General features: G+C 36.2%; 1 gene segment (V, D, J or C); it reads left to right on the top strand.

Moving 5' to 3' along the window:
• Positions 1 to 7,596: 7,596 nt before the first annotated feature.
• LOC111190139 (Ig heavy chain V region PJ14-like) lies at positions 7,597 to 8,328 on the top strand. The segment is given in 2 exon segments: positions 7,597 to 7,695; positions 7,793 to 8,328. Coding segments are annotated over 2 exon segments (363 nt in total).
• Positions 8,329 to 12,945: the final 4,617 nt, after the last annotated feature.

Genomic DNA, 12,945 nt, shown 5'->3' with positions numbered 1-12,945 from the left:
CGGAGTCACTGCTCGGATTACATTATAAACAGGTCAGTTAGCGCGCTGCTAACCTCAGGATGTTTATAACTACGGAGTTTAGTGGACACACCACGGCAGCAAGGTTAGACTGTTGAAGGCTACTGAAGACTACTAAAGCAGGCAAGTAAAAGTAAAGTAAGCAAAAAAAAAAAAAAAAACCACACACACACACACACCAAAATACAAGTTAAGATAAAATATGAAAACGAACATAATAAAGCATAAATAATTAAATTGAATTGCGGGCCAGATGTATGTTTATTTTGTTAACCCGTGAGGGGCCGTATGAAACCGCGTGGGCCGGTACTTTGAGACCCCTGGTGTAATGTAAAGGTGTAATAGTGTTGAGGGAAGGTATAATAATGTTAAGGGAAGGTGTAATGTAAAGCTGTAATAGTTTTAAGGGAAGGTAAATGTTTAGTGAAATTGTTATGGTGTGAATCTAAGGTGTATGTTATGTTGATGTAAAATAAAGGCATTAACCCCAAATGAGATTTACTCATTATGTTTATTATTATATTAATGTTTCCCCAAACAGAAAGGGTCAATTTAAAATCAACAGTGGTAAGATGGGGGTAATTAATTTATCCCTTGCTTTTACTGGTTCTTTGCAGGTTGACATGTTTTGAAAAAAGTGAGAGGGTTGAAATGCAATTTATTTGTAAAGCATATTGTGTATAACTAACGTGCATAACTAGTTCCAGAAGGTTGTGAACCTGTTCCAGTAATTGTTTGGCTTAGCTTTGTATGCGTTTCCAGTTAACTGCTGAAGCTGGAACAATGGAACAGTTGCCACCGTCTGAAATGGCACTACAGTTATGCAGGGAGCCTCAAAGTAGTTGGTCTATAAAACATATACATGTAAATTTCACGTAGAAAAGACGTCCACAACGACTTAATTTAAACTAGAATTAGCCCTTATCCCGAGGTCTGGGGGACGTCAATACTGGACGTGCAGAAGACGTCAGAAAAAAGACGTCGTCTGGCGTCACAGTCTGCACCTTCAGGAGACCAAAATTGGACGTGCAAAAATGACCTAGAAAAGACGTCGTTTCAACGTCTCTTTGTTTAGTGGGTTAGTTACTGTCCTCCGCGCTGCAGCGGGCGCTGCCGTCAGCCCCGCCCCACACCACTCACAGTGCAGTCTGACTGTCAGAGCACACACACACCGCTCCACCAACACACTGTAAATGAATCGCGCGTGCCCACAGCCGCCGCTGACTGACCCCGCTCTGTATTTACAGAGCAGAAGTATAAATATTAATGTGTCTTTAGTGTGACGAACAGAAATCCCTTAATTTAACTCACACAGTATCAGTCATTCTCTCACCTCATTCGCCTGTCACTCACCTCCTCCACAGTGTCTGCCTCTTTATAAAAAGCTAAATATCTATTGAACAATTTGTCTATGATAGGTAGAAGAAAACGTAAAAAAAAATAAAATAAAATAAAACAAAGCTAAATACAAAGCTAAAAATAAATAAATTAATAAAACAAAGCTAAATATCTATTGAACCATTGAACAATTTGTCTATGATAGGTTTAAAAATAAAGAAAACTTAAGAAAACGTAAAAAATAAAACTAAAATAAACAAACAAACAAAAAAAACTAAAAAAGACGTAGAATAACAGTTCCGGCTAACTGCTGCTCTTATAATAACATTTAAGAACATGGCAAAAAACTAATTTATGTAATTCACGTAAAAATGAAGTTACTGTAAAAATGTGACCTCCTATTTAAAAAACAACAGAAGTTGTTCATTTGTAACATTTCTAACACATTTATGGTGTTTTTTACTCACTTTTTTCTCTCCCACAACCTTAATGCTTTACAGCTTAAAAAACATGACGATGACGTCATTTAGCGACTTCTAGCGATTTTTTGGACAGCCAATAGCTACTTTCCTTACTGAGGAGTTGGCAACACTGGGAAGCAGTGAGCCTCAGTTCTGTGTTATACCTTGTGAAGGTAGGATCTGTTCTAAAGCGTTCAGTTAAAAATATTTGTTTTAGAAAACTCCCCACAGTTATATTGTGCTTTAAACTAGAGTAAAAGGTTCTGGAACACTGTATGAAAGAGTATTTACTTTATATTGAGATGTTTTGTAAATTATTTTCATGGTTTTATGTTGAATGTGCAGCTCTGGAGGGAACCGCATGGTTTTAATATATTGAGGTGAAATATTTGTGTTTTAAGTGTAAAATATGGCTCTGTTAATTGTTTATTTTCACAAATTTATATTTTTATGCAGTGTTTTAGTATTTTAATGTGCAGTAAGTGACAGTGAAAGTTTGTACCTATAAGATGCTTTGTGGTGCTGTGTATTAGAGCTAGATATTAAAACACTCAGTGCTGTGTTATACTTTGTAAAGGTGGCCGAGACCTGCAGACCTGTCCTATGCTGGGTGATGGGAAGAACTGCATGTATGCTGTAAGAGAGACTCTAAATATCACTAAATAAACTGCTGACAGTATCTTTTACATTGTAACATTTTTCTTGCTTTAGTCACATTTGTTGAAGTGTAGATTGGGAAATTAGTCAGTTAAGAATGTTGCGAAACATTAGTTCATGACCAAAAAGTAAAATACTTTCTAACCTATGACGTATATTTGAGCATACACATTTGTAAGCAAGGCTATTCACCATTATCCTGTAAATATATTCCACACAAAATAGCCTCTGGATTTCTGATTTCTGATTGGATGTTTAGGGGTATTTAAAAACCTTGAACAAAGAACCTGGCCAGAGAGAGAGCTCAAGGATCAGATTTTCTTTTACAAAGAACAGTATCAGCGAAGACCTATTACATACATCTACATGACATCACAGCTCAAGATACTACACCTAAAACCCAGAAAATTTGTAGAATATAATCTTTTAAAATGTAAAAAATCAGGGATCGACCATCTAACTTAGGATCTGCAACTAATAATTATTGATTACTGAGTGCTCCTGCCCCCCATGAAAAAGTGTATATATAATCTGTGTTGTCTGGATTAAGAGTGAGGCTGTGAGGTTGGGCCACAGTTGGGTCGTGGTGCTCGGCCATCAATGCCAGACTCCGGCCTGGCTACTGTCAGTGTCTGAGCTTTGGACAAATTTCCAAATGAAATAAAGCTGTATCTGAAGATCTCAAACTCTTTCTTCTTCTGTCATCAACAAGAGAACATCTGGTACTGTAAGAAACAGAGAAGATTACCATATGTCTCTTCACTGACCACTTTAGAAATACACAACAAGTTCAGCTGAAGACTGTGGTCAGCATCAGAGATACATTATATATACAGAGAGGACCTTATTTAAATGGTTGGAACAGAGTCATACATTTGCATAAACTGATGCTCAATTCTGATTCCTCACCTCTTCCTATTTACAGTATTTAAGAAGACTGTGGTGAAGATCAGCAGCAGCATATTCTTGTTCTGCTCCAGAACTCAACATGTTCTCTACACGTCTACTGCTGTTACTGATAGCAGCTGTTTCCTGTAAGTTAATAATTATCATTATAATAAATATGATTGATGATGTTTCTTTTAATTTTTTTTATTTATATGCACTAAATATTTCTCACTAAACGTCAAAACGTCCTTCACTTTCAACAGGTGTTCACTGTGTTGAACTGAGCCAGTCTGGATCTACAGTTGTAGCACCTGGTCAATCAACTACACTGACCTGTAGAGTTTCTGGATATTCAGTAACTGATAGGAGCTACTGTACACACTGGATACGACAGCCTGCAGGAAAAGCTCTGGAGTGGATTGGAGAGATGTGTGGAAGTGGTAACACTTACTATAGTGATAAACTAAAGAGCAGGTTTCAAGTTACCAGAGACACGTCCAGCAGCACAGTGTCTTTAAGAGGACAGAATCTGCAGACTGAAGATACAGCTGTGTATTACTGCGCTCGAGAGACACAGTGAAACACATCAACAGGAACCCTGTACAAAAACCTCCTGCTGTAGAAACTCTGAGACACATTAAGAGACTTTTAAAGAGATGTTTAGTCAGAACTACATTAAAACCAGTAGGTGTCAGTCTACACTAATAAATAAAGCTCCCAAGAGTTTCCATACTATCAGTGTTTTAATTATAAAAAATAACAAATTTCCATGTAAGAAGAATAAAGCCAAATAAAATTGCTACAATATATTAAAGGCATACTGTATACACAACATTTATTTTCAACCTCACATGTTTATGCAAAGATAGTTTAGATATTTACTTGGAAACTGAAAAAATACAATGAAGAATGTAAAAAAAGAACTCTATAAAAATAAAAATTCCCATAAATACATAATTATATTTTATTTTATTTTATTTTACTTTTTCTACTAATTATTTTATTCATTTTTATCCCATTTTCACTCCAATTTTAGCTATTCCGATTATTCCACCCAGTCAGCTGCACTCTCTCTATCACTAATGATGCCACAACACCAGGAGGGTTAAGACTAGCACATGCCTCCTCCAATACATGTGAGGTCAGCTATCGCCTCTTTTCAAACATTACCGAATAGCCAGTGCACTCAGAGTAAAGTGCAGCAACTCATCTCTCATACATAAACCAACAGACCCTGTGCTAACTGACATCACCTATAGAGTAATGTGGAGAAAGGGTGCCATCTACCCACCCATAGAAAGCATGACCAATTGTGCCCGCTTAGACTCTGGCTGCTGATGGCAAGCAGCATGACCAGGATTCGATCCAGCGATCTCCTGATCTCATAGTGGAAGTGCCTATTTCTCCTGGACCAATTGGAGCCCCAATAGTTTAATGTTTCTTACAGGAATTCAAAACAATACATACAAGATTTTGAAAGGATATGATATTTTGAGTTCTTATAAACAGGTTTTTAAATGGTTGTTTGCTGTTTAGGAAAATTTTAATATTGTATATTGGATTGTTCAGTATTGTTCAGAACATGTTTAAGGCTACAAATCCAGTTTATGGGAGGGAGTGGTATAATATTCCTTTATGAGGTACAAGCATTTTCATTTCTTTTCAAGAGCTCTATATATATTGTACCTGGGAAGGTGTGGCAAAGTAATCCTCAGGATTATTAATCCTGTCAGAATGCATCATATCAGTCATTTTTCCTAACAGCACATTCCTGCAATAGTAAAGATTCCAAAGCCTTTTACCTTTGCTAAAAAAATAGCCATTAAATAAACCCCAGGTTATATTAATCTCATATAAATAAAAATGTGGTTGAATATTCTGTTGAATACCATAGAAATAAAAGGTTGGAGGCTTTCCTGAAACACAAAAGAAGACATTTAGTTTGTTTTGCACGGCTCAAAACCACTGGGTCTTAAAAATAGTTTAAGAAGATGTTAGGAGTGATGTAGAAGTAAATATGTTTAAACATTTGCACATACAAGTCATACTTGCAGAACTATAAGATAGTTTATCAAAATTATTTTAAGAAGGTTTTAATTCATGAACTCCAGAAAATGATCCTGATCTGAAGAGTATTTTCCTGTAATCCCTCTCTTAGTCTTTTACTTCATAAAATCAGATCCTCCTCCAGTGGTTTTAGAGGTGCAGGTATTATGTAGATGGGCAGAGAAACAAATTAGCATGAAGAGCTGCTCTATGCAAATTCTCCATCCTAACCATGTATTAAATCATGCTGTGGTGAAGATCAACAGTTTATTCTTGTTCATCTTCAACATCAACCATGTTCTCTACTCCTCTACTGCTGTTACTGTTAGCAGCTGTTTCCTGTGAGTCTTTATTAGAGTAAATACAATTCAGTTAAATTAGAATCATTCATCTCTCATACATTTTCTTTATAAATGATAAAATACTTCTTTTTTAACAGGTGTTCACTGTGTTGAACTGAGCCAGTCTGGATCTACAGTTGTAGCACCTGGTCAATCAACTACACTGACCTGTAGAGTTTCTGGATATTCACTGAGTGATAGCAGCTACTGTTCACACTGGATACGACAGCCTGCAGGAAAAGCTCTGGAGTGGATTGTAGGGATATGTGGTCATGGAGGCATATACTATAGTGATAAACTGAAGAGCAGGTTTGAAGTTACCAGAGGCTCATCCACCAGCACAATGTCCTTAAGAGGACAGAATCTGCAGACTGAAGATACAGCTGTGTATTACTGCGCTCGAGAGACACAGTGAAACACATCAACAGGAACCCTGTACAAAAACCTCCTGCTGTAGAAACACCGAGACACATTAAGAGACTTTTAAAGAGATGCCAGTAGGTGTCAGTCTACAATAATAAATAAAGCTCCCACGGTTCCCAAACTATCAGTGGTTTGCTTATAAAAGATAAAAACTTCATAGGAGAAATTGGAAGTCAATAAAAATCAATGTAAGAGGGTTTAAATTCAAGCCAGATAAAAATTACAACACTGAAGCTACAGGGCCAGTCTGTGGGAGTGAGTGGTATATTATTCTTTTATACGGTACTAGCATTTTCAACTCTGTTCAAGAGACCTAAATATACCATATCTGGTAAGGTGGGACAATTAATAATTACCATACATCCTCAGGATTTTTAGTCCTGTCAGAATGCACCATGTCAGTCATTTTTCCACTTTCCACGATGCACATTCCTGCATCAGTAAAAAAATCCAGTCCTTTATACCTTTACTAAAAATAAGCCATAAAATCAACCCCAGGTTATATTAATCTCATAGAAATTAAAATGTGGGTAAATATTCTGTTGAATCCCATAGAAAAAAATGGTCAGAGGCTTTCTTGAAGCAGAAAAGAGGGCATTTAGTTTGTTTTGCATGGCTCAAATACATTGTGTCTTTCAAAACATGTGGTAAAGCTTAGGTAAAAACAATGTACAAACCTCAAACATAGAAAATTAGGTGTTTTATAAATCCGGGTCACGGCACCAAGTTGTTAGAAATTCAGCCTTCAGGAATCAGATTCAGGATTCAGGAGGCTGGATGTTCAGATTGTGATTTTATTCATATACACTGGAACAACTTAGTTAGTCGACAGTCTGTTGGGTCCAGGTCCTTCTTTTCTCTCTCTCTGTTCATCTGACTGATTAAAACATTACTGGAGGACTTTTCTTACATTGGAAACTGATTTAAACACTGCAGGGGTGCAGGAGGATGAAGGATAGGAGTTTAGGGAAGGGTATATGTGGGATGAAGTGAGGGCACTTGGGGTATCATCATTGGGAGGGTGATGGCTGTCAGATGGTCGTCACTTTAGTAAGAAATTCAGATGATCATATAAACGACTTATAAAAAGAGGAGGAATATCGACTCCCTGTAGAGACGGATGATCATCAGCTCTCTTCAGGTGGTGGAAAGTTGTAATGTTAGCAGTATAAGGGAATAAAGAGGGTAAGGGAGTGCAGAATTTGTTGTAGACAGAATCTCTCAGGTATGATGCTTCTTACCCAATGACTTTTTTTATGCATCGCTCAAGAAGATGATCCCTCTCTAAGACTATTTCAATAAAATCAGAACCTCCTCCAGTGTTTTTAGTTTTAGAGGTGGGGGTATTATGTAGATGGCGCAGAGCAACAAATTAGCATGAAGAGCAGCTCTATGCAAATTCTCCATCCTAACCATGTATTAAATCATGCTGTGGTGAAGATCAACAGTTTATTCTTGTTCATCTTCAACATCAACCATGTTCTCTACTCCTCTACTGCTGTTACTGTTAGCAGCTGTTTCCTGTGAGTCTTTATTAGAGTAAATACAATTCAGTTAAATTAGAATCATTCATCTCTCATACATTTTCTTTATAAATGATAAAATACTTCTTTTTAACAGGTGTTCACTGTGTTGAACTGAGCCAGTCTGGATCTACAGTTGTAGCACCTGGTCAATCAACTACACTGACCTGTAGAGTTTCTGGATATTCACTGAGTGATAGCAGCTACTGTACAAGCTGGATACGACAGCCTGCAGGAAAAGCTCTGGAGTGGATTGGGAGAATATGTGGTGATGGTAGCACTCGCTACAGTGATAAACTAAAAAGCAGGTTTGAAATATCCAGAGACACGTCCAGCAGCACAGTGTCTTTAAGAGGACAGAATCTGCAGACTGAAGATACAGCTGTGTATTACTGCGCTCGATACCCACAGTGAAACACATCAACAGGAACCCTGTACAAAAACCTCCTGCTGTAGAAACACTGAGACACATTAAGAGACTTTTAAAGAGATGCTTTAGTCAGTGTCACATAACAACCAGTAGGTGTCAGTCTACACTAATAAATATGGCTCAGATTTCCCAAACCACACAATTACAAAACTCCATATTACCTTATATAAAATCAGAACAGATTTTGTGTTGTAAATTTTTTATTTTAAGACAGAATAAATTGCAAAAAAAGATCTTTGAAATATGATGTATCTAGTATCTGGTGTGATACAAAAAAAAAAAAAAAAAAAAAAAAAGAATCAGTCCAAAAATCTTCCGGACAAAACAGCATTTTTGGAATTAAATAGATAAGGAAAAATAAAGGAAACTAATTAAATTATAAGGGAAAAAACAACATCAAAACACTTATGCTTTAGAGTGCTGACTATGCAAGATATCATGACTGAACTTACTGCCTTTTCTTTGGTCTGAAAGCTATTGGCTCATGCTAGAGTTACCAGGGCTCATACTCGTCTAAGGACATATTTTAGTGATCAATAGGCGAGAGGTCAATTCTGCATAGTGCAGATGGATTTAGGGTGTGTCAGTGTGTCTTTGGTATTATGAGGGCACAAATATATGCTCTGTGCTGTTCAAAATGCACAAAAGACATGTACTAATTATTTTTCTTCATCAATCAGCGTGTCCCTTTAATAGCCAGGTGTGGATGACTTTGGCGAGTTGGTATCTGAACAGTGCATCGCTTTGCTCGTCTCAGCAGAGGATACTGACCTGTGTGTTCACGCTTGTGATAATTTATGTGGTAATTTATGAGATCATCAATGTAATTTTATTGTGAAAGGAGCGGGGTGTACGTGTGCTAAGCGTGTCCCTCTCACATGGCACATCTGCGTAGCTAAGAGAGGTATGGACACGTGACTATTGACTGTTGACAGGGTTTAAATCGGTCAGTGGAGCACCTGTGTTTTCCTCCGCCAAGATAAAATACGTAATAAAATAAATTACCAGAACACACTGATGATGACTGATCTAAATTTGTTGGATTAGACTGTTTTAATCTTAAATCAGACACCATACATTTCTATCTGCTGTTAAGTTGTTAAGATGCACAGATAACACGCATGAAACTCACATACAGTATATCTCACATATATCTCAGATTGTTTATCTCACAAAATACTGATTAAATGTACAGTTTTCATATCAACTCAGTAAGAACTTAAAGCCTTTCTTAGTAAATACAGCACATATGAAGCTGTACTCATGTTTACATATAAATCACTTAAAATAATTAACCAAAGATCATGAACTAAAACTGAATAACATTTTGATCATGCTAAATATTGATTATTTATTTCATTGAAAATAACATATGTATAATATACTATGGGCCAGAACTCATTCGTATTCTTTCAGTATTTAAAAAAAGTTCTGGTCAGGTTTACAAATTTATGTGAACAGAAACCTTAGAAAATTTACTTGAAAGTTTCACAATAAAATAAACATTCCCACAAATATATACTTATTATGAATAATTTTATAATGTAAAATTTAATTCCAAACAGTATATTAAATCTAATTTATAGGTGGTGTTATGTTTCCATTTGTAAATGTTTATTTGGTGTTAATAACAGTTTATAATAGTGTACTTTATCTGTGAACAGCATGGTTCAGTTATTTACAACATGTTCAGTTCTACATATTTAGTTTCAGTTAGTGGGTGGATAGATGGTGATTTAGTGCTCTTTTAAAAACAACCAGCATTTTTATTCAAATCTCTGTAAAAAAAAAAAAAAAAACATCACAAGATCCTGTGGCATGTTGAGGATAATCTACCAATAAATCTTTGCAATTCTAGAATTAAAATTTCTAAAATTATATTAAGAAGCTCAAGAAGATGATCCCTCTCTAAGACTTTATTTCAATAAAATCAGATCCTCCTCCAGTGTTTTTAGTTTTAGAGGTGGAGGTATTATGTAGATGGGGCAGAGCAACACATTAGCATGAAGAGCAGCTCTATGCAAATTCTCCATCCTAACCATGTATTAAATCATGCTGTGATGAAGATCAGCAGTTTATTCTTGTTCATCTTCAACATCAACCATGTTCTCTACTCCTCTACTGCTGTTACTGTTAGCAGCTGTTTCCTGTGAGTCTTTATTAGAGTAAATACAATTCAGTTAAACTAGAATCATTCATCTCTCATACATTTTCTTTATAAATGATAAAATGCTTCTTTTTTAACAGGTGTTCACTGTGTTGAACTGAGCCAGTCTGGATCTACAGTTGTAGCACCTGGTCAATCAACTACACTGACCTGTAGAGTTTCTGGATATTCACTGAGTGATAGCAGCTACTGTTCACACTGGATACGACAGCCTGCAGGAAAAGCTCTGGAGTGGATTGGAGAGATATGTGGAAGTGGTAACACTTACTATAGTAATAAACTAAAGAGCAGATTTCAAGTTACTAGAGACACGTCCAGCAGCACAGTGTCTTTAAGAGGACAGAATCTGCAGACTGAAGATACAGCTGTGTATTACTGCGCTCGAGAATACCACAGTGAAACACATCAACAGGAACCCTGTACAAAAACCTCCTGTTGTAGAAACACTGAGACACATTAAGAGACTTTTAAAGAGATGTTTAGTCAGTGTTATATACCCAGGAATACACAGAACTGAATCAGTTGTACTTCTTGCTAAATCAGGTTTATACATACTGTATAAAATCAGGTGTATAAACAGTGGTATGAAAATGTTTGGGCACCCCTGGTAATGTTCATGATTTTCCTTTATAAATCATAATTGGTCAGATCATCAATTTCAGTTAAACATATTATATAGCAGACGAGTACAGTGACAGTTTATATGATTCACAGAAAGTGTGCAATAATTATTTAAACCTGGGAAGCTGTGGCAAAGTAATAATTAGCAGACATCATCAGGATTTTAGTTCTATCAGAATGCACCATGTCAGTCAGTTTTCCAGATTAAAGATTCCAGAGCCTTTTACCTTTGCTAAAAATGGGCCATAAAATAAACCCCAGGTTATATTAATCTCATGGAAATCAAACTGTGGGTAAATATTATGTGGGTAAAAATACCCATGTTTTGCACAGCTCAAATACCATGCATGTTTTAAACGTCTGGTAATCTCAGGTATAAATAATATATAAATGTCAGACAAACACAGAAAATGAGCTAAAAGATTTTTAGAGGTGTTTTTCTGGGTCACGGCACCAAGTTGTTAGAAATTCAGCCTTCAGCACCTGTATTTCCTGCTGCCAAAATAGAAACACGGCAGAAGTTTAACCTTACACACCTCACTTCCAGACCACCACATTCATCAGCGTAAATACAGTATATTTCTATACTCTGACACTAATTTACTGTTGATGGGGTGTAAGATCATCATGTATAATAGAGCTCATTGTGTAGCACAGCCTGTAGTCTACATGCATGTTATGAACACACAGCTGCTAATTTTCTAATTAAAAGTTCATCATAAATACAAAAGTGTTTTATAAGACTTATAAGGTTATCATCATGATGTTGGAGGAGTCAGCAGTGTGCAGTTAAGTATCCACACCATTTCAATCATTTGCTCCACGATTTCTTATCCTGTGAGACTCACATTTGATAGATTTTCCTGAAATCCTGTAATACAAATATATCACTCAAATATATATCACCCCATGTACAAATAATCCCGTCCAAACAGAGCTTAAGGAGAAATTTCTATGGCAAGCTGAGTGAGTGTGATGTAGAAGTAAATATGTGTAAACATTTGTACATACAAGTCATTCTTACAGAACTATAAGATTGTTCTAGCAAAATTATTTTAAGAAGGTTTTATTTCAGGAACTCCAGAAAATGATCCTGATCTGATGAGTATTTAATTTCACTTTATAAAATCAGATCCTCCTCCAGTGGATTTAGTTTTAGAGGTGGAGGTATTATGAAAATAGAGCAACAGATTAGCATGAAGAGCTGCTCTATGCAAATTCTCCATCCTAACCATGTATTAAATAATGCTGTGATGAAGATCAACAGTTTATTCTTGATCATCTTCAACATCAACCATGTTCTCTACTCCTCTACTGCTGTTACTGTTAGCAGCTGTTTCCTGTGAGACTTTTTTACATCAGATATTATTAGACTAGTTTCATCATTAATGTTTTTATTCTATTAAATATTTATTTTAAATGTTTTATTTTAACAGGTGTTCACTGTGTTGAACTGAGCCAGTCTGGATCTGCAGTTGTAGCACCTGGTCAATCAACTACACTGACCTGTAGAGTTTCTGGATATTCACTGACTGATAGCAGCTACTGTACAAGCTGGATACGACAGCCTGCAGGAAAAGCTCTGGAGTGGATTGGGAGAATATGTGGTAGTGGTAGCACTTACTATAGTGATAAACTAAAAAGCAGGTTTGAAATATCCAGAGACACGTCCAGCAGCACAGTGTCTTTAAGAGGACAGAATCTGCAGACTGAAGATACAGCTGTGTATTACTGTGCTCGATACCCACAGTGAAACACATCAACAGGAACCCTGTACAAAAACCTCCTGCTGTAGAAACACTGAGACACATTAAGAGACTTTTAAAGAGATGCTTTAGTCAGTGTCACATAACAACCAGTAGGTGTCAGTCTACACTAATAAATATGGCTCAGATTTCCCAAACCACACAATTACAAAACTCCATATTACCTTCAATAAAATCAGAACAGATTTTGTGTTGCATTTTTAAAGACAGAATTCATTGCAAAAAAATTATCTTTGATATACAGTATTTAAAAGATTTAATCGATT

The sequence above is a fragment of the Astyanax mexicanus genome, chromosome 19 (assembly GCF_023375975.1).
Source record: "Astyanax mexicanus isolate ESR-SI-001 chromosome 19, AstMex3_surface, whole genome shotgun sequence".
In the NCBI taxonomy this organism is placed as follows: domain Eukaryota; kingdom Metazoa; phylum Chordata; class Actinopteri; order Characiformes; family Acestrorhamphidae; genus Astyanax; species Astyanax mexicanus.
The sequence above is the reverse complement of the archived record's forward strand: the minus strand, read 5'-3'. Positions and strand labels throughout refer to the sequence as shown.